This window comes from Zootoca vivipara, chromosome 6, assembly GCF_965207765.1.
Source record: "Zootoca vivipara chromosome 6, rZooViv2.hap1.1, whole genome shotgun sequence".
Lineage (NCBI taxonomy): Eukaryota > Metazoa > Chordata > Lepidosauria > Squamata > Lacertidae > Zootoca > Zootoca vivipara.
Genome location: NC_142589.1, coordinates 54,314,137 through 54,341,004, shown reverse-complemented (window position 1 = coordinate 54,341,004; position 26,868 = coordinate 54,314,137). Strand labels below are relative to the sequence as shown.

Genomic DNA, 26,868 nt, shown 5'->3' with positions numbered 1-26,868 from the left:
CCCAGAGATGTATTTTAATTAAAAGGACACATTCTACTCATGTAAAAACATGCTGATTCCTGGACCGTCCGTGGGCCGGATTTAGAAGGCGATTGGGCTGCCTCCGGCCCCGGGGCCTTAGTTTTGGAACCCTGATTTATACTTTTTATAAAGTCTCCCTAAGCTCAACATCATCTATGTTCATTCCACTGGAGTAGGGTACTAAAAATTTACAAACAGATTTTTGGTTGACTAATCAACTGTCCATTAGTTTAAATAAATGTGGATTATCAATACATAAATTTAGATCTCTTTTTGAGATACTGAAGGATGTTCAAGCGACCAAGGTTTCATATTAATTATTTTATTTTATTTTGTTTGATTACATTTCTTACCATGATGCATCTCCTCCTCCTATGCTTTTAGCAGAAAGCCATCAGGACAACATTTTAAACAAATTAAGCTTTCCCCAACACATCCATCCCCATACAAGGAAAAGCTCCATTCAGGTTGGCCCATGGAGTGTATGGATTTGTGGCTGAAGAAGAGAAATGGCATTTGCATTGCATTAAACATCCATATTGATTTTTATTTGTATTGCTGCCTGTATCTCTTTTAGAAAATGCAATATATAAGAAATAAAGGAGGCAATACAAATACAATTAAAAACCATATGGCATTTAGTACAGCTTATTACACTTGCTAAAACGAGCAGAAAGATCATTAAGCAATCTGCCAAGACCCTCAGCGATGTTCAAGTGGTCTGTGGGGAAAAGGTTTGGGAACAACTGCACTAAACACCTTCCAGAAGTATTGCAATACCTCCGTATTGGAGTAGACCTTCAGGGCTCAGCTTACACTGGAAAAGGGTGGGGATTTTCTTACTGAAATAGGTGAAAACTTATTTCTGGCTTTTTGCTGCCTGCTCAGAACCTAAAGGGTTGGGTTTGGTAGTGCAAGAAGCAATATTTGCCCAAATATCCCCTTGTATATGTATATCTCCCAGGCACAAGGTTGCTTCCATGCAGTTTCCTCTGGAGCTCGTGGTTTATTCATTATTGCAGAAAGTCCCCCACTGGGCTGGGGGCTGCAAGTCTATAACTTGAGGCAGGAGACTGAAGCTGAATGGTAGAACATGCTTGAAGACCTTTCTACAAACTTGATTCCATGTACTGTATCTATTAGGTGTCCAGATCTTACGAGTTCTAGTGAAAAAACAAGTGATGTTTGAACAGATGAACAGGGAGCTGCTGGTCCAGAACCTCACCCAGGAAAGAAGATGCAAACTCTAGGGTTCACCTTGTAGTCCCCAGAGACAGACAGAATGCACCTTCTGTTGTGGCATCTCAAGAACAATAGGTCCCCAGTTCCTTGATTCCTGCTGGTGTTTCCTGTGCAGAGCAAGTGCTTCCAATAGGATTTACAAGCTTTGGAACCTATGGGAGCTGATGATCTAGGCTTCTGGTTTTCACTGTGCATAGAAAAACTGACACTAGATCCTGATATCAGGGACAAGTGTCTAAAGGGCATTTGTAATGCATGTATAATTGCACACACAGAGTACTGTACATAATATGTTGTGTTTTGGCTATAAATACAAATCAAGCAGCCAGAAATGGAGGAAGCTGAAACAAAGTAACTTAAAGAAACTGAAGGATCTTGGTCATTTGGGATTTCATCATGCAAGATGAGGCACTCTTACCTAGAGTAGCTTGAGACTTTATGGCTCTTGCCATGACTACAGGTTTATCAAGGGCTAAAGCAGGGGTCAGCAAACTTTTTCAGTAGGGGGCCAGTCCACTGTCCCTCAGACCTTGTGGGGGGCTGGACTATATTTTGAAGAAAAAATATGAATTTCTATGCCCCACAAATAACCCATAGATGCATTTTAAATAAAAGGACACATTCTACTCATGAAAAGCACCAGGCAGGCCCCACAAATAACCCAGAGATGCATTTTAAATAAAAGGGCACATTCTACTCATGTAAAAACATGCTGATTCCCATGGGCCAGATTTAGAAGGCGATTGGGCCACATCCGGCCCCCGGGCCTAAGTTTGGGGACCCCTGGGCTAAAGGATAGTGATCCTAGGAGTTGTAGTTTTTTTTAAGGGTTCTGAGAGTTGTTGAGGTCCCAATTTCCCAGAATTACAACTCTCGTGTTCTTTGGGTAGAGGTATTGTTAAATCACTCTGGAAACTAGCTCTTTGAGGGGAACAGGGGGACTTGAACCTTGGCCTTCTACATGCCAAGCATGTGCTTTGCTATTGCCCATATGTTGAGGAATGTGCCCTACACCCTTTGTCAACTAGAGGGGCAAAATTAGGGGCTTGGGTTGACAGCTGGAACGTATGGCATTTAGAAAACCCACGTTAGGCCCAAAAATAAAAAGGTGTTGGAGCCAGCTAGAGTTGTTTGATGCTATTCCTCAACCTGAACATCTTCCGGCCCAGTATTTATTTTATAAAACTTATACACTGTCTTTTTTTGTGGGGGGAAGGCAAATTAAAGGCAAAAATAGCAGAGGCTCACTTGAAATCTGCACACACACAGAAACAAGGCTCTGTCTGCCCACCTTCTGAGACTGAGAGCGCCGCACGAGCCTTCCTTTTGGACCTTCACTGTGTGAGCAGCTCGTAAGCTCAAAGCACAACGCCTGCATTACATGTAATTACATAAAATACATTATGGTATGAGATTGGTTCTTAAGTCGCCTTCCCCCGCTTGGGACGCATGCGCATTGCGAAAGGAGCAGACGGCTTGGGTAAGGAAAGCGAGTTGTACGGAGTTGACGCCTCTGCGCCTGCGCAGCCGGAGCTGGAAGGCCGTTGGCGGCGGTTGGGTTACCTCAGCAGTCAGTCAGTGGGTCGGTTGGTCGGGCCATCGGCCGCGCATGCGCTCTCTCCTCCCCCCGCCTCACTCTCCTTTCTCTCTCGTTTCACCTCAGAGGAGGCGCAGAGCCGAGCGGGCGACGCTGCCGCCGCTTTCTCCAGCCGTCCGCCTGCCTCTCCTTCGCGATGGGCTCAGAGAAGGACTCGGAGTCGCCGCGCTCTACCTCGATCCACGCGGCTGCCCCGCCGGCCAAATGCCCCAAGAGCGGCTCAGGACAAGCAGGAGGCGGCAGAGGCACCGGCGGAGGAGGAGGTGATGGCAACAGCGGCAGTAACAGCGGCACTAGCCGGGGCCGCCGCCGCCTCCTCAGCTTCCAAAGCGTCTTCTCGGCCGCCGCCTCGGCCGCCTCGTCCTCAGCCTCCGGGGCCGGGGTCCGCCGCCGGCGGAAGGCCAAGGCCAAGCCAGAGCCGCCTCAAGCCAAGCCCGCCCCGGTGGTGGAGGCGGCGGGGGCGGCGATCGCCAGCCCCACCGCAGCATCAACCCAGGCCACTCCGCCGCCGCCGCCGCCCTCCTCGCCGCCGCCACAGCCTCCTCCTGCTCCTTCGGCGGCGGTTACCGGGGAGGGCGATGCCGCCGCCGCTGCCGCCACCTCGTCTTCGTCGTCGTCTTGTGGTGCGGAGTGCGAGGAGGGCGGCGAGGAATCCTCCCCGTCGGAGCTGGAGTGCCCGCTGTGCCTGGTGCGGCAGCCGGCGGGCAACGCGCCGCGCCTCCTCTCGTGCCCGCACCGCTCGTGCCGCTCGTGCCTCCGCCAGTACCTGCGCATCGAGATCACCGAGTCGCGCGTCAACATCAGCTGCCCCGAGTGCAGCGAGCGCCTCAACCCGGCCGACATCCGCCTCCTCCTGCGCGACTCGCCCCACCTTGTCGCCAAGTATGAGGAGTTCATGCTCCGCCGCTGCCTGGCCGCCGACCCGGACTGCAGGTGGTGCCCGGCCCCGGACTGCGGGTGAGAGCAAAGGCGGGGGCAGGAGGAAGGACACGTTTAATAATAAGAATAGGAATAAGAATAATAGCAGCAGCTGCTACTTTGGTGGCCGTTATGGGGAGTAAATTGCTTTATCTGTATTAGCCTGCTGTGATCTTTACAACAACCCTGGAAGGGTTGGCCGTTTTGGATCTTGCCCCTCAGATTACAGATAGGGGTGAGGTCCAGACAGCACCACCTAGCGGGCTCTTGCCAGTGGGGGACATTAAACCTCAGAACAGCGTGATTCCAAGCTGCTTAGTCCTGCACCAATTCAGAGCAAAAGCAAGCCAGTACAGTACTTCGATTGGGGCCAGCCATGATTGGCAGGGTGTGTACCAGGTTTCAAGGTTCACAGACTGGCATGCATTACTAGGGAGAGAACTCTTTTTAAAGGTCATGTTACTGAGCCCTATCTGCAATTTAAAGGTGCAGGGGAGGTGCCTTTGCATTGACTAAATATTGTCTTTGTAGCCAAGCCACTGTTCTGTACCAACTGAATACATGGTGCATTAGAATAAAATGAGCAAAAATGGTATGTCACTCTGCCATCAACAGTTTACAGTTTAAAATTTGATAGTTTAGAGAGAAAATGGCAAAGGGATGGAAATATAAGAAAAAGGGGTGTGAAGAGCATCCTCTGGCTTTTTTCTGTTGGGGATAAGGGCTTTGGGAATTAAGCCCAGAGGCTTCGTAGGAGAGGTGGTTTTTGCAGATTTTATATTCTTGTTTAGTTCACACACTTCTGCTTCATTTGAGGAATAGTGTATAATTGTGTCTATAGTTCATATCTCACCTGCCATGAACAGTCATATCAAGCCATTTAGCTTTAGCCCCTTATCTGCAATAAAGAACATCATTATTTTATATTTTTTCCGACTTGTAGGAGAGTTTGAAAAACACTTGAACACTAAGAACATTGTATGCAGTAATAAGTATTGTATTTGTAACTACTGTTCACTTATTTTATTAAGTTTCTATCCTGCCCTTCCTCTGAAAGGAGCCCAGACTGCTCCATGTTCCTATAGAAATTAAGTGTAGTACAGGGAATGTTACCGGGTACTTCAACAATGTTGCCTCATCTGACTTTTTCTGTCCAAAGGGAGACAAGTAAGTGCCCTGTTCCCAAACTGCTCACACTGTCTCTTTCAATATCCTTAGGGGAAATGGTGGTAAACAGCAGAATTTTTTAAGACTAAAGCATTACTGATCAAGTGCATGCAGTGCACCAGCAGGACTATGTCCAGCAATGAAGTGTCAATTTGAATGTGCTTAGCTTCTTCCAATCATTCGCAGCCCTTAATAAAGGAGTTTCTCCATTCTCATTAAGGCAGCTACTTTTGCTGCCTAATGGTTAAAATGTTGCAAAGGAATAGGTGTGAGTGAAAGTGAAAATGAAAATGAAACTTTCATGATCAGATACTGTACTTTGGAAGTGCCAAAGATGTGCTAGAAGCAAATCAGCATATACATTCCTCGTAGGATTGCAGTCTAAACCTTTAGAGGACACAGGAAGCTGCATCTCTTTGAGTGGACACTTTCTTTACAGGGCTTGGGGAATAGTAAACACGGTCCCAGTGTAGGAAGGGAAATAGGATGTACGGTATGTATAAGATCAGTTATCTTGTTGCAGACTGAAAAGACGTGGAATACACAGACTTTACAAGATCAGTATATCCTTTAAAGTTTGAGGTGTTTATTAAGGACTGTTTCCCTCTGTAAAGGGAGGGCAACACATAAGTAATCTTCAAGAGCAGGGGTCCCCAAACTAAGGCCTGCGGACGGTCCGGAAATCAGCATGTTTTTACATGAGTAGAATGTATCCTTTTATTTAAAATGCATCTCTGGGTTATTTTTGGGGCATAGGAATTCATTCATATATTTTGTCAAAATATAGCCCCCCCCCAGATCTGAGGGACAGTGGACTGGCCCCCTGCTGAAAAAGTTTGCTGACCCCTGCTCAAGAGGAATACTTATATGAAATGGAAATGCTATCTCAAACACTTTGTGTTGGCATATAAAGATAAGCTGGGGTCTCTGGGTTATTGTGGTTTAGCATGAATGAGCAGTACCTGCTGCTTGATTGATCCCATTTTTTCCTCCCCAGTACAAGCAGCGTAAACAAACCTAAAAAACCATGAGTGGTGGTGGTTATTAATAAATTGCGCTTCATCAAAAGATCTTAAGCTGTGGTCTATTGTTACCTATATAGACTATGACTTGTTGGCCTCAGTAAGAGAGGAGGGGTGGCCCATCAAGAGGGAAGATAATGTGTCAGACAGCTATGGAAAGTCCCAGCTTATGGTGATCTAGATACTCCCAAATCATTCTGTGGCTTGAATCCTTGGCAAGGACTGGCTGCCCCTGCTTATGGTAGTTAATTAACTAGGTCCTGCAGTGAGGTGTGAATTGTACTTTGTGTCATTCCTGTCTCATTAGTTGCAGGTAGACTTTGCTCAGAATCGTTTTGTCAGTAAAATTTATTTTCCTGATAATCTGGTTTAAGTACTAATGAATATTTATTGATGTGGGGTTGATGTTACAGATGAGGAGGAGTGGGTGATACTTGGAAGGGAGGCAAGGGGAGTTTGATTTGAAAATTTCTGATCACATCTTAAAAATGGAGGTTGACACCAAGTGTTGCATGTATTTCAGGTTGTGGTGGATTTTTTTTTTTACTGAAAAGTTCCTGTTTCTAAAATGCCAGGGAACTGTGGGTCTTTCCCAACCCTCTGTATGCTGAGAAGTTCAGCAGATTTAAGCTATACTTTCACATCAGTGGAGGAAACTGTAAACAATGACTTTCAGTAAGAACAGAAACTTGCACATTCTGGTAAGAAAACATTTTATGTATGGGGATGCAGGTGGTGAAATGTTGAATCGTGATTCAACATCCAGTTGGGTAACTGGGAAATGGCCTAGCCTTTGGCAGTTAGTCAGAATGAGATTTGAGTAAGTCTTGTTTTACTTTCACTTCTGTTTTCTTTTAAACCAGCCTCCCAAAGTTTCTCTAACACAGCATGGAAAGTACAAGCAATGATTCTTTAAGTTGTCCTTTAGAACATTCAGCTTAAATTTTTCATGGGGTAAGGGAAGTTGTAATGTACTGGGCACTGCATAATATTCTTGGAATTGTTGTAATTGCTTCTGATTCTGTTGATTTCTGGCATGCATATGTTGTTGCTGGACAGTCCCAAATTACGCTGTACTGCATAATTAGAGGAATTAGAGATCAAAAGAAGGTGGGCAAGTATACCACCCACACGCTAGCTCCACTAAATACTGTTGGGCAGTTTTTCTGCTTTGCTAAATTAGCAAGAATCTGGTTATCACTTAACTGTTTCCTCTATTCAGCTGATGCAAAAATTATCAGATTTGATAGGAAACATAAAACAAGCTAGTGGAACGCCCTGTTCTTGGATAGATGCTGCCAACTTGCTTTATTTGAGATAATGCTACTTCTGTGGCAGGGTTCTGAAGGTTAGTGTGCTATTTAACACTGAAATGAAATATATCCTATCTGGTTGCCTTGTATTCTATGCTAATAGTTTGTACATAGAGACCCTGAAGACTACCCAGAAACATTCTGAAAGAAGCTTCAGCACTGTACCCTTTGTAACAAACTTGAGACACTGGTGGGTTTCATGATGTTCACTGTTGGAATCTAGATTTTGTTTTGTTAAAAAAATATACTGTTCTTAAATTTGCAGAGGTTCATTTAAAAATGAAATCTCATCCCTGCCAAAAGTCTGGAAACAGGCAAGAGATAATGAACCAGACCTTTTCCATATTAAAGTGTTATGTTTTACATTTCTTTGTATATACAGTGGTACCTCTATGTTTCTACTTACGAATGGAGCTCCGTCCGCCATCTTGGATGCGGTTTAGATAGGATTTTTTCTACTTATGAATTTTTAGATAGGGTTGCTTCTACTTACGAATTTTTTGTCCCAATGCATTCCTATGGGATTCGACTTACAAATTTTTTTGACTTACAAATGTGCATTCGGAACGCATTAAATTCGTAAGTAGAGGTACCACTGTAATAACAATGTAAGAATATAATCAGGTAACCCCCATTTGTAGTTCCTCATCACAATCCTGAATTTGCATGAAATGAGGGCGGGGTTAGGGGCAAAGTTACAGGCAGGTTGCACAGAAGGTTGCTGTGGCATGATAGCAAAAAAAAGAGAGGCATTGTGAGGGGGGAAAGTGGTTTTAAACAATGACAGAGGTTTGAGTAAAGTAGCAGGGGTGACCCTGAGTGGGGCAAAGTGGCAGTTTAAAACAGGGTTTGAGTACAAGTGAGAAGGGAGTTTCAAAAGGCTTTGTGCTGTTAGCTTCTGTGTTGCATGCATCTCTGCTTGTTCTCTTTATTAAAACCAATTTGGTTTAAAACAAGCAAAGATCCTCAGTGGTCTTCCATTATTGATTTACTCAAACCTCTTGTTTACAATCACAATTCCCCACCCTGAGGGTTACTCTACCACAGCTTTATTCAAACTTTTGCCAGTTTAAAACAACGTCTTTTCCTCTTTCAGTATTTCTTCCTTGTTGCTGAACTCAAACTTCTCTCTCTTCTATTCTTCAGAGAAATAAAAGATGTTGAGCCCTCAAATATCCCACAGTAGCTTCACAGAGTGTATGTCACTCCTGATACCATGTGTTGTCTTCAACATGAGGTTCCAGATTCAGTGCTGTAATTTAGAAGAGTTAGTTAATTAACAATCAAACATCCATATATGTACAACATCCTTTAAAACTGAACAGCCCAATTGACAGTCTTGGTTTTAAGATTCTATTCATTTTTAAAGCTACATTAATGTATATCATCATGGTGTGTGTCCACAAAGGGGGCTGCAAAATAGGGGAGTTGAGTAAGCATGCAAATGGTGATCTGTGTGCAAGGGGGAGAGTTGAGAAAAGTGAAGATGAGGCTGGAATAAAAAAGGGGGTGATGGAAAAAATAGGAGTGTAAAAGGGGTTGCAAAAAAGAGGTAGTAAGAGGCATGGGAATGGGGTTGAAGACCAAAGCAGAGTCATGAAAGCGTCTGCAGAATAAGAGGGAATAGCTTCATAATTGAGCGGAAGGTGGAAAAGGTGCTTAGTTGCAATGTGTAGGAAGAGGAAGGTACCCGAGATTACCATGGGGTTGGTTTGTATGTAAGGGTGTTGTACAAAAAGAGGATGAGGCACAGACAAGGGGATGAAGATGAAATGAGTGCAAAGTGAGGCTGTAGAATAGAGAGAAGTGGCATCAGAAATGGGGTTTGAGAGGTGAAAAGCAAGCTTTGCAATTGCATGGGGTGGGAAGGGGGAAGCTCTAGGGCAGGGGTCAGCAAACGTTTTCAGCAAGGGGCCGGTCCACTGTCCCTCAGACCTTGTGGGGGGCCGGACTATATTTGGGCAGGGGGGGGAGAATGGATTCCTATGCCTCACAAATAACCCAAAGATGCATTTTATATAAAAGCACACATTCTACTCATGTAAAAACATGCTGATACCCACACCATCTGCAGGCTGGATTTAGAAGGCGATCGGGCCGGATCCGGCCCCTGGGCCTTAGTTTGCCTACCCATGCCCAACCTTTGCTTTCCCTTCCCCCTTTGCAATTGTTGAAGTTTCCGGAGGCAGGGGGAGATGAAGAAACAGCACAGATCTACCCATGGGTAGGGCAAACTAAGGCCCGGGGGCCGGATCTGGCCCAATTGCCTTCTAAATCCGGCCTGCGGACGGTCCGGGAATCAGCGTGTTTTTACATGTGTAGAATGTGTCCTTTTATTTAAAATGCATCTCGGTTATTTGTGGGGCCTGCCTGGTGTTTTTATATGAGCAGAATGTGTGCTTTTATTTAAAATGCATCTCTGGGTTATTTGTGGGGCATAGGAATTCGTTCATTCCCCGCCCCCCGCCGCCCAAATATAGTCCAGTCCCCCACAAGGTCTGAGGGACAGTGGACCAGCCCGCTGCTGAAAAAGTTTGCTGACCCCTTCTCTAGGGGGTTAATGTGTGGGGGGGTGTTAGGTGGGTTGGTAAGCAGCACAAACAGGCAGTGCAGCTGCTAGTGCTAGTAATACCTTTAGAATACAGTATCAAAAAAATTGGTTGCACAAAATCCAGCTGCAGTTTTGCATATCACTTGCTTGAACAGTAGATATCAATTTTTCAGCTTTCAGGTGGGGGATTTTACGTGTAAAAAACGTTTGGAAGAGACAGTGGGATAGGGAATGTGCTCTGATTAATAGCTGTCACATTTATACAAAAGTCAATTGTACATGGTGCCAAGATAGCATATGTGCTGCCTGAAGTAGTACCTAAGAGCTGTCAGTAGTCTGTGTGGGTTCAGAACGATGCATATGATTTCTTTCTCCCTGCTTCTCACATGTTTTGTAGAAAATCTTTGTCACATAGGTTTCATAGTTCAGTTTCTCTGTGAGACTGCAGTAACAGCATGTTCTGAGAAAAATAGCATGCAAAATCCTCATGGCTTCTGCATCCCACCCATGCTTTAAGCATCTTCATAAATGCAAGCTTAGCTATTCTGCCTAGGGAGGTAAACTGCAGACATAACACAAGGGTGTGTTTCCATGGTAATGTTGGTCTTCTGGTGCACAGTTAGATTTGCATACAAATCTGGAACTACCTTTTTCATTGTAGTCAGCTTGTGCTGCTGTCTGACATTCATTGCTTTGTATTTTTCCCTGAGGTTGAGGGGGAAATTTCAGGGTATTAAAATAAATTCATTGTGTTGGCAGAATTAAATGAGTAGAGCAGAGCATGAATAGGGTGGGGCATGTATTTAGCTCTCATTCAGCCTGTGGAAGTGAAAGGTGGTAGGCAGATTGGTACTTGAGGTCAAGGTAGAAGCAGGATTATATCTATTTTTATTGACTTATATTGTATTATATTACATTTGTATAGGTAAAGGGACCCCTGAGGATTAGGTCCAGTTGTGACCTACTCTGGGTTTGCGGCGCTTATCTCGCGTTATTGGCCGAGGGAGCCAGCGTACAGCTTCCAGGTCATGTGGCCAGCATGACAAAGCCGCTTCTGGAGAACCAGAGCAGCACACGGAAACGCCGTTTACCTTCCCGCTGTAGCGGTACCTATTTATCTACAGTGGTACCTCTACTTACGAATAACTCTACTTACGAATGGAGCTCCGTCCGCCATCTTGGATGCAGTTTAGATAGGATTTTTTCTACTTACGAATTTTTAGATAGGGTTGCTTCAACTTACAAATTTTTTCTCCCAATGCAGTCCTATGGGATTCTACTTAAAAAAAAATCGACTTACGAATGTGCATTCGGAACGCGTTAAATTCGTAAGTAGAGGTACCACTGTACCTGCACTTTGATGTGCTTTCGAACTGCTAGGTTGGCAGGAGCTAGGACCGAGCAACGGGAGCTCACCCCGTCGCAGGGATTTGAACCACCGACCTTCTGATCGGCAAGCCCTAGGCTTTGTGGTTTAACCCACTGCACCACCCGCGTCCCTTCTATATTTGTAAACACACAGTTTTTTATTTATAAATTTGTGCACCTCAAAGCAGTTCAAAATATGCAAAATAAATAAATAAAATAAATAGTCATATCTTTTCAACAGCTAGAACCCAAAAAATATCTTAAAATTGGCTGTTGGAAACTTGGCTGTCATGATAAACAGAATGGTCTTTAACTATCTGTGAAATTATCCTATCATCACTGCTCTCCTGATCTCCATGGGTGCCACGATAGTTGTCCCTCCAGCCAACTAAGCAGTGCAGTCAGAAGTGCCCCACCCAAATATCACAGAAAAGGGAGTCTTGAATATAATCGGTTCCCAAGCTGTTTAGGGCTTCAGAGGTCAAAAACAACACTTTAAACTTTGTTCAGCAGCTAATGAACATAGCTGTCAAGTTCTCCCCTTTTTTAAGGGAAATTCCCTTATGCTGAGTAGGCCTCCTCGCGAGAAAAAGGGAAAACTTGACAGCTATGCTAATGAACTGCCATTGCAGATACCTCTTTATTGATGTTATATGTGTGCAGTAGGAAGCTCCAGCAACCTAGGTGCAGCTTCTAGAGACCAACCTCAAGGTCAGTCCACATAGAATGTGTTAACGGTAACCCAATTGTAAGGTTACCAGCATGTGGATCACAGTAGCTAGGATATCTCTGTATAGAAATGATACCTGCCAGACCTGATAGGCATTTCCTGCCACTGAGGTCACTTGGGCCTCCAGTGACAAAGATGGATTAAAGAGTACCCCCAAACTGTGCTCTTGTCCTTCCAGAAGGAGTCCAACCCCATCTAGAACTGGCAGATTTCCCTATTTCAAGACTCAAAAACACCCACCCACAATGCACTTCATTAAGGATTCTGCCATGAGTCCTGTGGAGGTCTTGTGGAGCGGTTGGTCCAATCCAGATGAAAAATAAGAATAACTTGGGGAGTTGAAGTTTGGCAACCTAGAGGAAGGTCCCAGTGGGTTGTGGAAGATGAAATTGGGATCCCAAGAAAGATTGGAACCCAAGGAATTGAATCATAGAATTATAGAGTTGTGAGGGATCCTGAGGGTCATCTAGTCCAACCCTCTGTAATGCAGGAATCTCAACTAAAGGAGGGGGGCGCAGTGAGTGCACAGCTGGATTCGGGAGGGATCGAGTGGGTTGACAGAGATATGTTGTTGCTCTGTGATAACAGCTGCCTCTTGTCAGACCTCTGCTATTGTGGAACCACCTCTAATGTTACCTCCTGTCAGTGATGAACCGCTGCCATCTGGGAATGCAACAGAGTAGGTTGGATGCTGCACTTTCGTCTTGAAGGGCATGGAGGTACTAGCACCTGCATGAACAAACCGCAGCTCCAACCCACTCAGAGGAATGCTAATTTGCTTGCTCACTCCAAGGACTCCAGCTCCCTACCACACACACTAAAAGTACCCCCTCCTCAACAGGCTGATGGAGCATGCTGCTTGTTAGTTCAATGTGTTCACTTGTGCCTAGTCGTGCATCTAAACCTTTCTTGTACCTTCTATACCTTGTAACCAGTGCCTTGCTTATATAAAAATCTGCTTTACACTTTAAAAACTTTGGCAGAAACAAGAGGATAGCAGCAAGTGCCAGGATAGAGTCAAATTCAATTTCTGAAGGTCATGCATGACACTCATGACTTAAATGTAGTAGAGAAGTAGACCTTGCCTCCAAACTTCAAATGACCACTCCTATGGCTATGTGTAGATATTAAATAGCATTGGCAATAGAATAGTGTCCTGTAGCACCCCATAGCATAACTGCAAGAAAGCTGTGGAACCAATCCCATAGATAGGACCAGAACCACTGCAATATCGTGCCCTGAACTTGTATCTTACAAAGCTGATCAGGAGGATACTATGACCTGAAGCCAGTCTGGAATGGCTCAAGATAATCAGTATCCTCCAATAAGCCTGTGTTAGGACTTCCACTATTCTTGGTTTGGCTAAAAAGGGAGAACCTGTGTTCAGGAGGTAGTTAATCATAACCTTGGTTTGCAGGTAGGGCTTATTGAGGAGTGGTCATGCAACCACATCTTTACGGTTGTCTGGCACTACCCCCTTGCATAATGACACATTCACCAATCCCTGGACTTTCCTTGTCAGCCCATTCCTGCTAGCTTGAATTAGCCTTGATGGGCAAGGATATGGTAAAACTGTTACAAATATCTTTTTTACATGTCATCAGGCCTCTTTAGCTGGAACTGATCCTACAGGATTAAACCAGATGTTGAGTTGGAAACCTCACCAATATCCATTCTAACTTTGGTGTTCAGATCACTGTGGAGAGGAATGCTTTTACCTTCACTTGGTGCCTAGCAAATTATTACAGCAGGCCTCAGAGGGTTCAAGCCTAATTTTTGCTGGAGCAGGTATAAGTAAAGCACATGCCACTTTGAAAAGATCTGCTGGACAGCTACTTGAGGATACAGTGGTGGCAGCCAGTTAAGCCTTTAGTGCCTTCACCACCACACAATAGATACAATTATGTTCACTCTCTCTCACATCACATCTTAGGCTAAATGTGCTTTACCTATCATCTGTTCTGTGTCATTGTCTGAAATTCTGCAGAGAACCACAGTGTTACTCATAGAATCATAGAGTTGGAAGAGACCACAAGGGCCATCCAGTCCAACCCCCTGCCAAGCAGGAAACACCATCAAATATGGCTTGACATATGGCTGTCAAGCCTCTGCTTAAAGACCTCCAAAGAAGGAGACTCCACCACAATCCTTGGCAGCAAATTCCACTGTCGAACAGCTCTTACTGTTAGGAAGTTATTCCTAATGTTTAGGTAAAATTGCTCTGTGTCCACTTCTCTGGAGCAGCAGAAAACAATCTTTCTCCCTCCTCCATATGACATCCTTTCATATATTTGAACATGGCTATCATATCACCCCTTAACCTTCTCTTCTCCAGGCTAAACATACCCAGCTCCCTAAGCCGTTCCTCATAAGGCATTGTTTCCAGGCCTTTGACCATTTTGGTTGCCCTCCTCTAGACATGTTCCAGCTTGTCAGTATCCTTCTTGAACTGTGGTGCCCAGAACTGGACACAGTACTCCAGGTGAGCGCTGACCAGAGCAGAATACAGTTGGTACTATTACTTCCCTTGATCTAGATGCTATACTCCTATTGATGCAGCCCAGAATTGCATTGGCTTTTTTAGCTGCTGCATCACACTGTTGACTCATGTCAAGTTTGTGGTCTACCAAGACTCCTCGATCCTTTTCACATATACTGCTCTCAAGCCAGCTGTCACCCATCCTGTATTTGTGCCTTTCATTTTTTTTGCCCAAGTGTAGTACTTTACATTTCTCCTTGTTAAAATTCATCTTGTTTTCTTTGGTCCAGTTGTCTAATCTGTTAAGGTCATTTTGAAGTGTGATCCTATCCTCTGGGGTATTAGCCACCCCTCCCAGTTTGGTGTCATCTGCAAACTTGATCAGGATGCCCTCAAGCCCATCATCCAAGTCATTGATAAAAACGTTGAATAAGAGTGGGCCCAAGACAGAACCCTGTGGCACCCCACTAGTCACTTCTCTCCAGGATGAAGAGGAGCCATTGATGAGCACCCTTTGGGTTCGGTAAGTCAGCCAGTTATAAATCCACTGAATGGTAGCATTGTCTACTCAGGCTCCACAGTGTCAGACAGAGCGCTTGAGGGCAATTTTGTTGATAGCCTGCTTCATCTCACCGTTCCACATCAAGACAGGAAACATCCCCAGAGCATTCAAGAATCAGTTGGATTCCATAAGTCTTCAACAGCAGACCATTTTGATAGACCCTTTACGCTTGCAGGGACGGATTTTTGTCATGACACCAAATCTCATCAAGAAATGATCTAACAGCAGGGTTATAACAATACCTTCACATCTCCAGACAATCTCTCTCACACCCTGTGGCAAAGACTGAAATCAAAGTTATATCCCATCTTGTATGTCAGGCCATGCAAAAACATGCTGAGACAGCTGCATGGTTGCAGTGGAGGCTGGTCCAGTAGAGGCAGCTTAGACAAGAACTTTGAATTCTCCAGAACAGTCCTGGGGTTCTCTAACACCACAGTCATGGACACCTTCAGGGAAGCTGTTTAGAAGCAGTGTGGGTAGGACATCTGATAGCAACCCCAATCTACCTGGCCCAACAACAGGTGCAGGCAATCAAAGCCTGCCCCAAAGGGGAGAAGTTCTCTGGTGAATGCAGTGATAGCTTATGAACCACAATGACTCTTCTCCTGCCTCTAAAAAGACCCACTAAAACCAAATGGTTATATGAAGACTTAAACTGTTCAGTAGGTGTTGAAAACTGACAGGATGAGAGGACATACCCAGAAACGGGGTGAGTGTAAGCATGTGAATTGGAATGCAGTGTCTTGGAAAAGGGCCTGGCTTGCTGCCTGGAACCTTCAATAAAAGCACTTCAGTGTTTTGTTGCAGGTCCCACTTGTGGATTCTGTTCTCAATGTAGTTTTGGCTGTGGAAATGTGGGTAGTTAAGAGGCAAAACATGAACGGATTAAAGGAGACTTGAGAATTCTTGGCTTCTGTACCTTCAAGACTGAAAGGTTTGTCATTAACACTATGTCTTTGAACTTGATATTGCTCTCCTTGTGAAAGATGATTCTTGTAGGACAGCAGTTGTCTTCCTGATAATGATGGGGTGGAATGGCTAGAGGGGGCTTAATTCCCCAGTGGGGACTCAGGTTAGAAGAGCTGGGATAGTCAAAGCCTCTTTTCCCACCTGCTAGGAGATTATCAAACTGACAAAATGGAAATTAGGTTCCCCAGCAGCTGCTTACAAATTGTATAGTGCAGCCCCCCCCCCCAGAAGCAGCCCTGTCCTCCATGGAATAATAGTAATAGTAATAATAATAATAAATTTATTATTTGTACCCCGCCCATCCGGCTGGGTTTCCCCAGCCACTCTGGGCAGCTTCCAACAAAGATTAAAATACATTAAAATGTCACACGTTAAAAACTTCCCTAAACAGGGCTGCCTAAACTATGGCTTTCTGGAATCATCCACTTAAAAAAAAAAGAGTATTACATTTAGAATAATTTGTTAACAAGTTAAGTACATTGCAAAAAACCCTAGACATATTTTATTCTGGTTGCATTTTCAAGGTTGCATGTTCTGCAGAATTTGATTGAGTTGGGGAAGTTGAAATTACCTGGATTTTGACAGTGCAGAATGAAGGGAAGCATGCTCTGTAGTCATGCATATTTCTGTATCTCCTGATGAAACATAACTTTTTGTTCAGGACTTGCATGAATTGAGGGTAGTACATTTGATAATTTGATAGGTGGTGCACAGTTAATATATTTAAATCTGCCTCTCTGCTGGTACTGGGCATTCTTGTATACTAGAAATATAGAACAGTCCTACAGATATACATGGACCTCCTTTTCTGTCTTTTGAATCTGCGTATTAGCATGTAGGTATGTGATGGTCACCTTTACTAATTGTGCTACACTAGGGTAAAATGGTTTCTCCAGCTCCCACAGGTTGTGAATCATGTGGACAATTCCAGATTTGTCATGCTGCAAGATCTGAGAAATAGTTATGCAACCTGAATTATTTGGGAATTAAAAGCCAGAAGAGTAACAAGGGTGATATTTGTGACCCTTACAAAATCTGCAGACTACAGTGTTAGACAACCTCCTTGTGTCTTTTTGTGTGTGTGTGTACGGTGGGTAGCTTCTGTGACAAGGAATTGTTTTTTACCTCTCTTCTGACTTCTTTTTTGTGCTCGGGTACCGGTAGAAATTGTTTGCCAATTGGCTTCTGTTTCCAAAGTGTTAACTCCAAGCCCATTAAGGGAAATGGGGAGGAAACTAACTTTATTATGACAGACTTCCCATGATTAGAGCTCTTAGAATGTTACACAAGCAAGTCAGTAAATGTATTGTTCTCAACAAGGGTTAATTATGTTAGCTTGTAGATGTTAACTACATCAAATAAAGTACCTTAATTTTTGCTGAGATATAGGTAGTAAATCTGAGAAAGCTAGGTTAATTGTGGCTGAATATATTTCTACAGAGACAGTTGTCTGTGTGGCTTTACTTCACATAGTCCAGTTTTGTCAATACAAGCCCCAAACAAAACACTGTCCTGCCATTTACTTTTTTGCTTAGTTATGCTGTTATTGCCTATGGATGTGCAAGCTGCCCCAAACTGACGTGTGAGAGAGAAGGCTGCCAGACTGAATTTTGCTATCACTGCAAGCAGATATGGCACCCAAACCAAACTTGCGACATGGCCCGCCAACAAAGAGCACAAACTCTGCGGGTACGGACAAAGCACACCTCAGGCCTCAGTTATGGACAAGAATCTGGACCAGGTATGTACCAGTGAGCTACTTACCAGTTGCTATTGCAGTTGTGTGTGAAGATCTGGGAAAGAGATTGACTTGATTAGATGTGACTCTTACCTTTGTATGGTAGCTACATTTCAGCAATGTAAAAGGCAAATATTTGCACACATACACTGCTCTATCTAGGCAAGCAGGAAGCATCATCACAGTTCAAGGGCACATTCTGGACGGGTAAAACTATTTGAGGAGAATAAGGGATGTGGCTGAGAAGAATATCAAGGTTGGATAGAGAGGCCTTGGCGAATGCTTTTAGCACTGAGGTATAAGTTTCCACACCTCTGTTTTAAAGTACCCAGTTGCTTCAAGTGAGTTATAAAACTTTTACCTCAGACATAACATAACTATGCAGTTCAAATCAAATGTCATTCTTCAAATTGCATGCTGGCAACAACAGTCTGTTTTGGTGGAGTTGAGAACATAGAAAGCTCCTTTCTGCTGGGTCAAATTGTTTCTCCATCTAGCCCAGTATTGTTTAATCTGACTGGCAGTGGCTCTCCAAGGTCTCAGGCAGAGGTCTTTCCCCATCACCTGATCTAACTAGAGAATCCGGGGACTGAATTTGGGACCTCCTGAATTTAAAGGACTTGCAGTAATAATGAGCTATGATCCTATGCAGCCTTGTTAAAAATATCAGGGATGAATTACTTGTCAGTCCCAGGATACTCTTACCCTTTTAGTCTAAGAATGAGTTTCTCAGCCAATAACCTTAAGTACTGAGTGACTTTCAGACATTCATTTTCAGTCCCCCCCCCCCCGCCTAACCTATATGACAGGATTCTGGTACGGATAAGGTGGGGGGGGGGGGAGAAGCATATTCTCCCCTGAACTCCTTGAAGGAAAGGTGAGATTTAAATGTAGTAAATAAATGTCAGCCTATGATCCTAAGCACATTTTTCATTCAAAGGAGGATGGGCTGGAAGAGTAAGACTGTGGTGGTTCTTTCACCTTCTTTCTTACAATGGAAGATCACAATGATTTTCAATTCCTTGGGAAATCTTATTTTAAATGCACAAAATTTTACTGGGTTCTCCTTTTCACTTCCATAGCAGATGACATCAAGCCATGTCCACGTTGCAGTGCCTACATCATCAAGATGAATGATGGCAGCTGTAATCACATGACTTGTGCTGTATGTGGCTGTGAATTCTGCTGGCTTTGTATGAAGGAAATCTCTGATTTGCATTACCTCAGGTAAGTTGGAGGGTAAAATGCCCTCTTAACTGCTCTTCCTTGCTAGAGCTACGTTGCTGTGGTCCAAAACCTACACTAACTCAAAAGATACTGTGTTGTAGGAGTACCAAAACAGATAAAATATTGATTTGTGTTCTCATACTTCAAAATGTAGAATGATGGACTTCAAATTGGTTGGAGATGGCCTCAGAACCCTTCCCAATTTCATGGGCAGCAGCACTTGCTTCTCTAAGAGCATTCTGTCATCTTTCCTGCTTGGCATTGTGTTAAAACACACCTGAATGCTCCAGACCAGCAAACTGCTAAAATATTTGGCTTTTATAGAGGTGGGCACACTTGCTGATGATCAATTAAGCAAGGCCATTTGATTAGCAGCCCCTGTCTGCTATTTAGCCTTTTAGTTCCTATGGAAGCAGTAACGGTGCACTTAGTTTTTCACACTCGATTTCTCCATCTTGGCTTTATTTCTGTTAAATAAATCATGACATGGTGTAATATGTCATGTGTTGTTGTTTATCTGAGGTTGTATTTACCTAATTTTAAGACCTGCTAAGGAACAAATGATTGCTATCATGTCCTGATATGTAAAACCACATAATTCAAAGAAGGTGCACTTTTTTTTACCCATGACTGTACATGGATCAGCTGCAGGGGTGGGGGGCTGTGTACTGTGTACATACATTTGTGTGCGAATTATGTGTCTGTGAAAAAGTGTGCCCTCCCTCCCCCCTCTGCTTGGCATGTAGCCCTTGGGAGGGTTGGCAATGAGGGAATGCCTCAGAGCAGCATTCGAAACTCCCATTGTTCTAGGCACATTTTGCAACAGGGAATTTCATTAGCGAGAGCAGTTACTGAGCCTAAGATTTCAGATTAAAACTGCACAGTGGAAGGAAAGGAGGACTTTTTTCTGCCTCCCCATTTCCAGCCACTCTCTGAAGACTAGAGAAGAGACCCTCTTAAGAATATTAGGGGGGCGGGCAGGGGAAGAATGGCTTTGTTTTTTGCAGTCTTCAGATGAGGACTAGACCATGTGAAAAATGAAAATAAGACTTTAGCTGCAGTTCATTCATTTTCATTTTTGTATTCTTGTTATTAAAAAAGCGCACCTAGATATTCTGTGTTGTGCCCATAACCTAGATTTAAGGTGCCATTTAGCTCCTAGCTTTCATATCTCAGTTTCTAACACTGCTGCAGAGTCAAAACAGTTCCCCATCTGTGCTGTAGACACACCTTTAGCTACTTGGACAGGAAGAGGAGGGAAGAGGTTTGGTAGTACCTTTGTGGGCAGGTGTCTGCCTTCCCCCCATTTTGGAATCTTGTCCCTCTGAAGACCAAATATGAAATCTCTTGCAGCCCTTCTGGTTGCACATTCTGGGGCAAGAAGCCATGGAGTCGTAAAAAGAAGATTCTCTGGCAGCTCGGAACATTGATTGGTGCCCCAGTGGGTATTTCCCTCATTGCTGGCATTGCCATTCCAGCCATGGTCATTGGAATCCCGGTTTACGTTGGGAGAAAGGTAAGAATAATAACTGTATACGCTGAATTAAATCCAACTACAAGGCTGAAGGTTTTTTTGCAGGGTTGGTGGTTCCCCTTATAGTTAAGAGGGACCATACAATATATTACACTATACCTTTGGATATCAATCATTGGTAATGACAGTGGGGGAGGGCTTTTGTACTCATAGCTGTTTGTGGGCTTCCCATAGGCATCTGGTTGGCTACTGAGAAACAAGATGCTGGACTAGAAGGGCCTATAGTCAGATCCAGGAGGCTACTCTTAGGTTGGAGGTGGAGAGATTTCAGTGATAATTGAAGTTTGCATTGTGGGACCTGGGATGGGTAATCTTTCCTTAGAACACATGTGTGGCCAGCCCAACTGCATATTGCCTGTGGCTTTGCATGCGTAGTAAGTTTCATTGAAGTTGCTGCTGATTTTGTGGCATTGATTCTTGTTGATGGTCCCTGCTCCGATTTCTGCCAACCTGAGCAGTTATGGACAGAGTGAGACTTCCACCTCTAGAGAGCCCTTCAGCCTCTCTTCTTTTTTCTGGAGAAGCCATCTCTGCTATAAACTATTAAGAGCTGCAATAGGTAGCATCTTCCTAGAATGCCATTCTTCTTTGTGTTGCATTGCCTGTTTTATCCTTGATTCTTCTTATGTCAGATTCATAGCAGGTATGAGGGGGAAAAAACCTCTAAGCACAAGAGGAACCTGGCCATCACTGGTGGTGTAACCTTATCTGTGATTGCATCGCCTGTCATTGCTGCTGTCAGTGTAGGTAAGTAAATGAGTTCTGTGTTACAAAGCATAGGATGATATGCTTTGGCTACTGCTTCAGTGTGACAGCAGCGTTAAGATTTTCTAAACCCCAGCACTGCTTAGATGGGTTATAACTTAATTACATGGAACACATATATTTAAGCTCAGGATGCAATGCAGTGCCTTTGCAGAGCATCTGCAGAACTTGGGATGGGTGGTGGTGGTCAATGTTAATGCTTTGCAGAGTGGTGGTGAATTTCTTTCTGCCCAGTAATCTTCTGGCATTGCAGAAGTGGCACAGCCAAAGGCTTCCTTTGAGAGAGCTCAGGAAAACAAAACTCTTTCTCCTCTCTGTCCTAATATAGTTAATGGAGTTTTCTATCATTTATATTAATGCTGCCAAGCACCGCCTCTGTTATTCTATAGTAGGGGCAGTCAACATTGTGCCCTCCAGCTCTTGTAGTACCACAGCATCTTTTACAATAAGCCATGCTGAATGAGGTTGAACATTGTCACTCCCTTCTCTGCTTGAAATAATAACTCAATATAAAAAGTTGTGTGTCTCCTTGAAAATGAGCCTTGGTTAATACCTTCCCTAACATTACTTAAATAGGCAACTGTGTCCAAGCAACAGAGCATGCTTTCAAAAAGAAGCAGCTCTGCTTCCTTTATCCATGCCCAGTAGATTTATATGGTTTCTTTTGCTGATACCCTTGATATGGTTTCCATTCATAGATCTAGAGGATGTTTGCTTTTACATTAATATCAGCTGCAACTCTATAGATCTCTTGTGATTCGCAATACCTGCTATTGGTATCATGTGCTATCTCTACAGCGCTAAGAGTCTTTTCACTGTGCCCAGAACAACAAGTACATATGCTTCCATTCCTAATCTGACATAGGGTGAGAAGAATATCAGAACTCTTCACCATACTTTACAGTCCTTTGATCTCTCAGTTTAGGCGATACATCCCAACCAAAGAACCTCCAAGGAACTATATTTGATATTTTTGAATGAACAGAAATCTTCCACTTGGAGGTCTTCTTATGCAAAATGGATAGACTTTTGTATATTTACTACTTCTCAAAGTTCAGACCCTGTGTTTATGTTTGATATTTTTCCTCTGGACGCATGTTCTTCCACCTCAGTCCTGCCATAGATCAGCATTTTCTCACTCTTTTAACAATAATCTTTTAAGAAGAATTTTATTTATCCCTGTTCTCTTGCTAAGCTTTGCCTTTCATGAGGACAAGGTGATTTGTCAACTAGACCTCACCTTTAATCGAAATCTATTTCATCTCCCCGCCTTCCCCACCCACAATGACAGGAAGTTTGCTTTGCACACACTGGGTGTCGGTTTCATGATTGTCTTCTATCTTCATAGAATCAATGATTTTTGCTAGAATAAAATGCTTGTTGTGACTTAGTGCAAAGGCAAACTGGTTTCAAAGCTCTCTTGTTTGGTTGTTTCAACTTTCATGCTTTGCTAGTTGGCCAAGCAGCCTATACTCACAAATATCAATTGAGAAATGGCTACATTCTCAGGATATTTTGGGTGTCTCTATTATACTGCTAAGTTCCCACTATGCCCACTTAATCCTTGATGTGAAAGTTTATGCTGGTAGTGCAGTTGAAAGAGTCATTCTCCTGAGGTTTTCAATCACCCATTCATGGAACAGCACACAGACTGGAAGAAAGAAAGGCAAGCTACTTACATGTTACTGCTGTTCTTCTAGTAGCTATCTGTGTAATCTATGCAAACTACTCTTCTCTCCAGTTGATAGTGTTCTTAGTCTCTGACTAAGAACTTTCGTGGTGGTAAGAAGATAGCTGAGTGAGATGCCACTCATCCTGTCCTTGAAGAATGTGCAGAGAGGACATGTACCTGTATTTGCAGGTTTCTGGTTTCCTACTAACTTTTATTCTTTTTTCCAGGTATTGGAGTCCCTATTATGTTGGCATATGTCTATGGAGTTGTACCAATTTCTTTGTGCCGTGGTGGTGGTTGTGGAGTTAGCACAGCCAATGGGAAAGGAGTCAAAATCGAGTTTGATGAAGATGATGGGCCAATTACAGGTAAAGAAGTAACTGTGTTTTTAATCTTGATGGGGAAAAACAGCTATATCCAGGGGCAAGTGGAAGGGTTAGATAATTGATGGGGTGAACTTGTAAGGTCAGTTTGATTTTCTTTCTCTTTCTTGCTGACATTACAAACAAATTACTTCGTACATATTTCTTCACTTGCTGCTCCAAACTGATAGGGACGAGAATATTTAAAACTACTAAATTCATTCAGCTTCATTGTTTTGCTTCCAGGTATGCTAGTTTACATAGAACTTAACTTGCTAATGTAGGAATGCTGCTGTCAAGTCACCTTTTGCGTTATGTTCCTTCTATTTTTCATGGTCTCTAGTGGCGGATGCTTGGAGGGCTCTGAAGAATCCCAGCATTGGGGAAAGCAGCATTGAAGGCCTTACCAGTGTGCTAAGCACCAGTGGGAGCCCTACTGATGGGCTCAGTGTCATGCAGGGCAACTACAGTGAGACAGCCAGCTTCGCTGCGCTCTCGGGGGGGACCCTGAGCGGTGGAGTCCTCTTGGGTGGGAAAGGAAAGTACAGCAGGTAAATAAAAGTTCATTTCAGCTACAGCACCTGTGTGTGATATCATGGGTTTGAGACTCAGTCATAAGTAAACCTAGTTTGCTTGTATTGCACAACCCCAAGCCAGGTGTTCCCATGCAAGAATGTCCCCTGTTCTTACTTCATGGTTATATTAGTTAGAAATAAAAATGAATTGGGTTAAGTCTTTTCTGTGCTTTTGTCATGCATTGTCTTGCATGTTTTAAGATCCCATTGGCACAATGACAAAAAAGCTTGCCTCCTGAATCATAAGGTTATAAGGTCTGTTCCTCTGATCGAGTGTCTGAAATAGGCAGCTGTGTAATCAAATCTCTATCCAGCACCAAATGTACAGTCCAGAATTTGACTGTAGAATGTATGGGAACGTGCTATACAGGAACTGTTAGTCATGGCCACAGACATGACCTAATCCTGTTCTAGAGAAAAACAGGCAAAGCAAAATTCAACAAAATAAGTTGTTGCTTAAAACTGAGTCACTTTATGCTTAATTCTTGTGAACTCCTTGGTATAGTCAAACATCAAGTGAGGTGGGGGAGCTACATTAGTATAAAGAACCTAATAAATTCCTGTCCCTTGCCCAGGCTGGAAGTGCAGGCTGATGTCCAGAAAGAGATTTTCCCGAAGGACTCTGTCAGCCTTGGAGCCATCAGTGACAATGCCAGCACGCGAGCTATGGCAGGCTCCATCATTAGTTCTTACAACCCCCAAGACAGGTATGTTAATGCAGTTAGTTTGTGTTAGTAATGGGGTCAGTGGTCTCTGAAGAAAGCTGATCTTGTTAACAGATGTTGGCAGGAGGTCACCATAACTTGTTTTCTATGGAAAACTTCATTTAGTGAGAAGAGTATTTTCTTGTATGGCAGAGTTGGATAGAAAGTTGGATGAATGTGACTTGGTGTGGACTTTGTTGACTATTATTCTCTGCAGATCATTTAGCTTAGCAATCGGAAGCTAAGACATAAGAATACACATACTGGATACTTCATTATTCTGCGACTAACTTAAAGAGTATTTAGATAGAAATTAAATAATAAGGGGGCCAAAAGGCACCCCTGCCTGACACCCCTGAAGGTTCTGATGGGATCTGTTATATGCCCTAGAGTCTAGACGACTGCATCTGACTCTTAGGGCCGTATTTGAGTGCGTTGCCTGTAATAGGAGTAGACTTAGAGCAGCACCTGGGGAAAGGCCAGCCAGACCCGCCCTCTGGAAACATAGCCCCTTCAAACTCATAGACTCTTATATCCACCCCGAGTGACAACTCCCATAGCTTTGTAAAGCATTTTTAGTTTTAATAGCTGGTATATGACCGTAATAAAGCTTTGATTTGATTTGATTTGAACTTAAAGAGTAAATTTTCAGATACAGTGGCCCCTCCAGATATGAACTTAATTTGTTCCGGGGGTCCATACGTACCCCGAAAAGTCTGCAACATGAGGTGCTGCTTCTGCGCACGCACACAGCGTGATAGAGTGCTCCTGCGCATGTGCGCAGAGGGCTTCGCGCATGTGCACGTGGTGAAACCCGGAATTTTACACTTCCAGGTTTGCCGCATTCACAGCCCGAAAGTTACATTACCCAAAGATAACATAACCCGAGGGTCCACTGTACCTCTCTTGCCACCTTGCTTCAGTTAACGTATTTTTATGTGCTCTCGGTGTACTTCAACTGTTGCCTGCTCTTATATGCTTGCAGCACCTAGTAGGAAGCAAAATCTTTTGCATAAAGTTATGTGGAATGTTTTCAGGATTCTTTAGTTCTGTGTGTGACCTAGAACCAGGGAAGGCTGCTGAAACTCAGGATGACAGTTCAAATCACTTGAAGGAGTTAGTCATCTCATTATTTCCGAATTGGTTGTACCCTTGTTGCAGGCTGCAAGAGTGAGGTTAAGAGCAGGACTAGATGAGCCTTTGGCTTGATCCAGCAGGTTTTATTCTTATGGTTGTACTTTGTCAGTATTTTAAAAAAAACATCTGTCTGTCTATGTGTCCAGGTGTGTGTTTTTGTGCACACATATGGACCCACATTGGAGCAGTGACTTAATGTTGTTGATGCTAACATTTTGGTTTTTTTCTAGCCACAGGCTCAGGTAGCACACACACATCAGGGATACATGGCAATATGTTGTGGGGCCTTGTTCATGTATTATACTGTTTGTTTTGTAGTAAGTTTTAAAAAACTATATTAGAAATGTTAGCTTGCCAGAACTTCAGAATTGCAATAAATAGTTCTGAAATAAAAGTTGTCGCTTAGAACTCACATGGGCTCCTCCTTCCACAGAGAGTGTAATAATATGGAGATCCAGGTGGACATAGAGACCAAGCCGAGCCATTACCAGCTTGTTAGTGGGAGCAGCACAGAGGATTCTCTCCATGTTCACACTCAGATGGCAGAGAATGAGGAGGAGGAAGCAGAAGAAGAGCAGGAGCAGATGTGCAACCACCAAAGCTGTGAGCAAAAAGACTGCATTGCTAGCAAAACCTGGGACATCACTCTAGCACAGCCTGAAAGCATCCGAAGTGACTTGGAGAGCTCAGACAGTCAGTCGGACGATGTGCCTGACATTACCTCGGATGAATGTGATTCCCCTTATCCCCAGACTGCTGCCTGCCTGCATCCCCCAAACGCCAGAGGTGCTGAGAGCCCAAGTGCCCATATTGGCCAGTGTGCCCAAGCAGAAGGGCACAGGCCAGAGGAGAGAGTCTCTACATTGGAGTGCATTGAGGCCCGAGTATGAGGCCGCTCTCTCCTGAGAAGAAGCACACTGATTGTTACTGCCTCTACTATGGTGAGGGCCACCCAGGAGTGGGGGTGATTATGTCATTGTTGGCTTTTGTTTCTGATTCCCCAGACTGCTGCCCTAACCTGACTCTGGGGAAATGGCATTTCTTACACGATAATAAACCCTTGATCTCTCTCTTTTTTAATTTATTGGTTCAAGCGCTTGGTGATGCTCTGTGAGTTGTGTAAGAGTGTACATAAAAGTGTGCGTGTACATCGTATGTCTGCCAAACATACGCCTAAAGAACGCCTTTAATAAAGATTCCTGTTGCCATTCA

General features: G+C 43.7%; 1 protein-coding gene across 2 annotated transcripts; it reads left to right on the top strand.

Annotated features, from left to right (window-relative positions):
• The first annotated feature begins 365 nt into the window (after positions 1-365).
• RNF19B (ring finger protein 19B) lies at positions 366-26,868 on the top strand. Of its 2 annotated transcripts, none has more exons than XM_060275869.2 (9): positions 366-3,817; positions 17,478-17,683; positions 18,766-18,907; positions 20,261-20,423; positions 21,074-21,188; positions 23,106-23,246; positions 23,584-23,791; positions 24,391-24,522; positions 26,090-26,868. In XM_060275869.2, the coding sequence occupies exons 1-9, from the start codon at positions 2,997-2,999 to the stop codon at positions 26,544-26,546; spliced, it is 2,385 nt and encodes a 794-aa protein (XP_060131852.1). In that variant the 5' UTR covers positions 366-2,996; the 3' UTR covers positions 26,547-26,868. The 2 variants fall into 2 exon arrangements, with proteins under 2 accessions (XP_060131852.1, XP_060131851.1); XM_060275868.2 differs by having other exon boundaries at positions 18,763-18,907.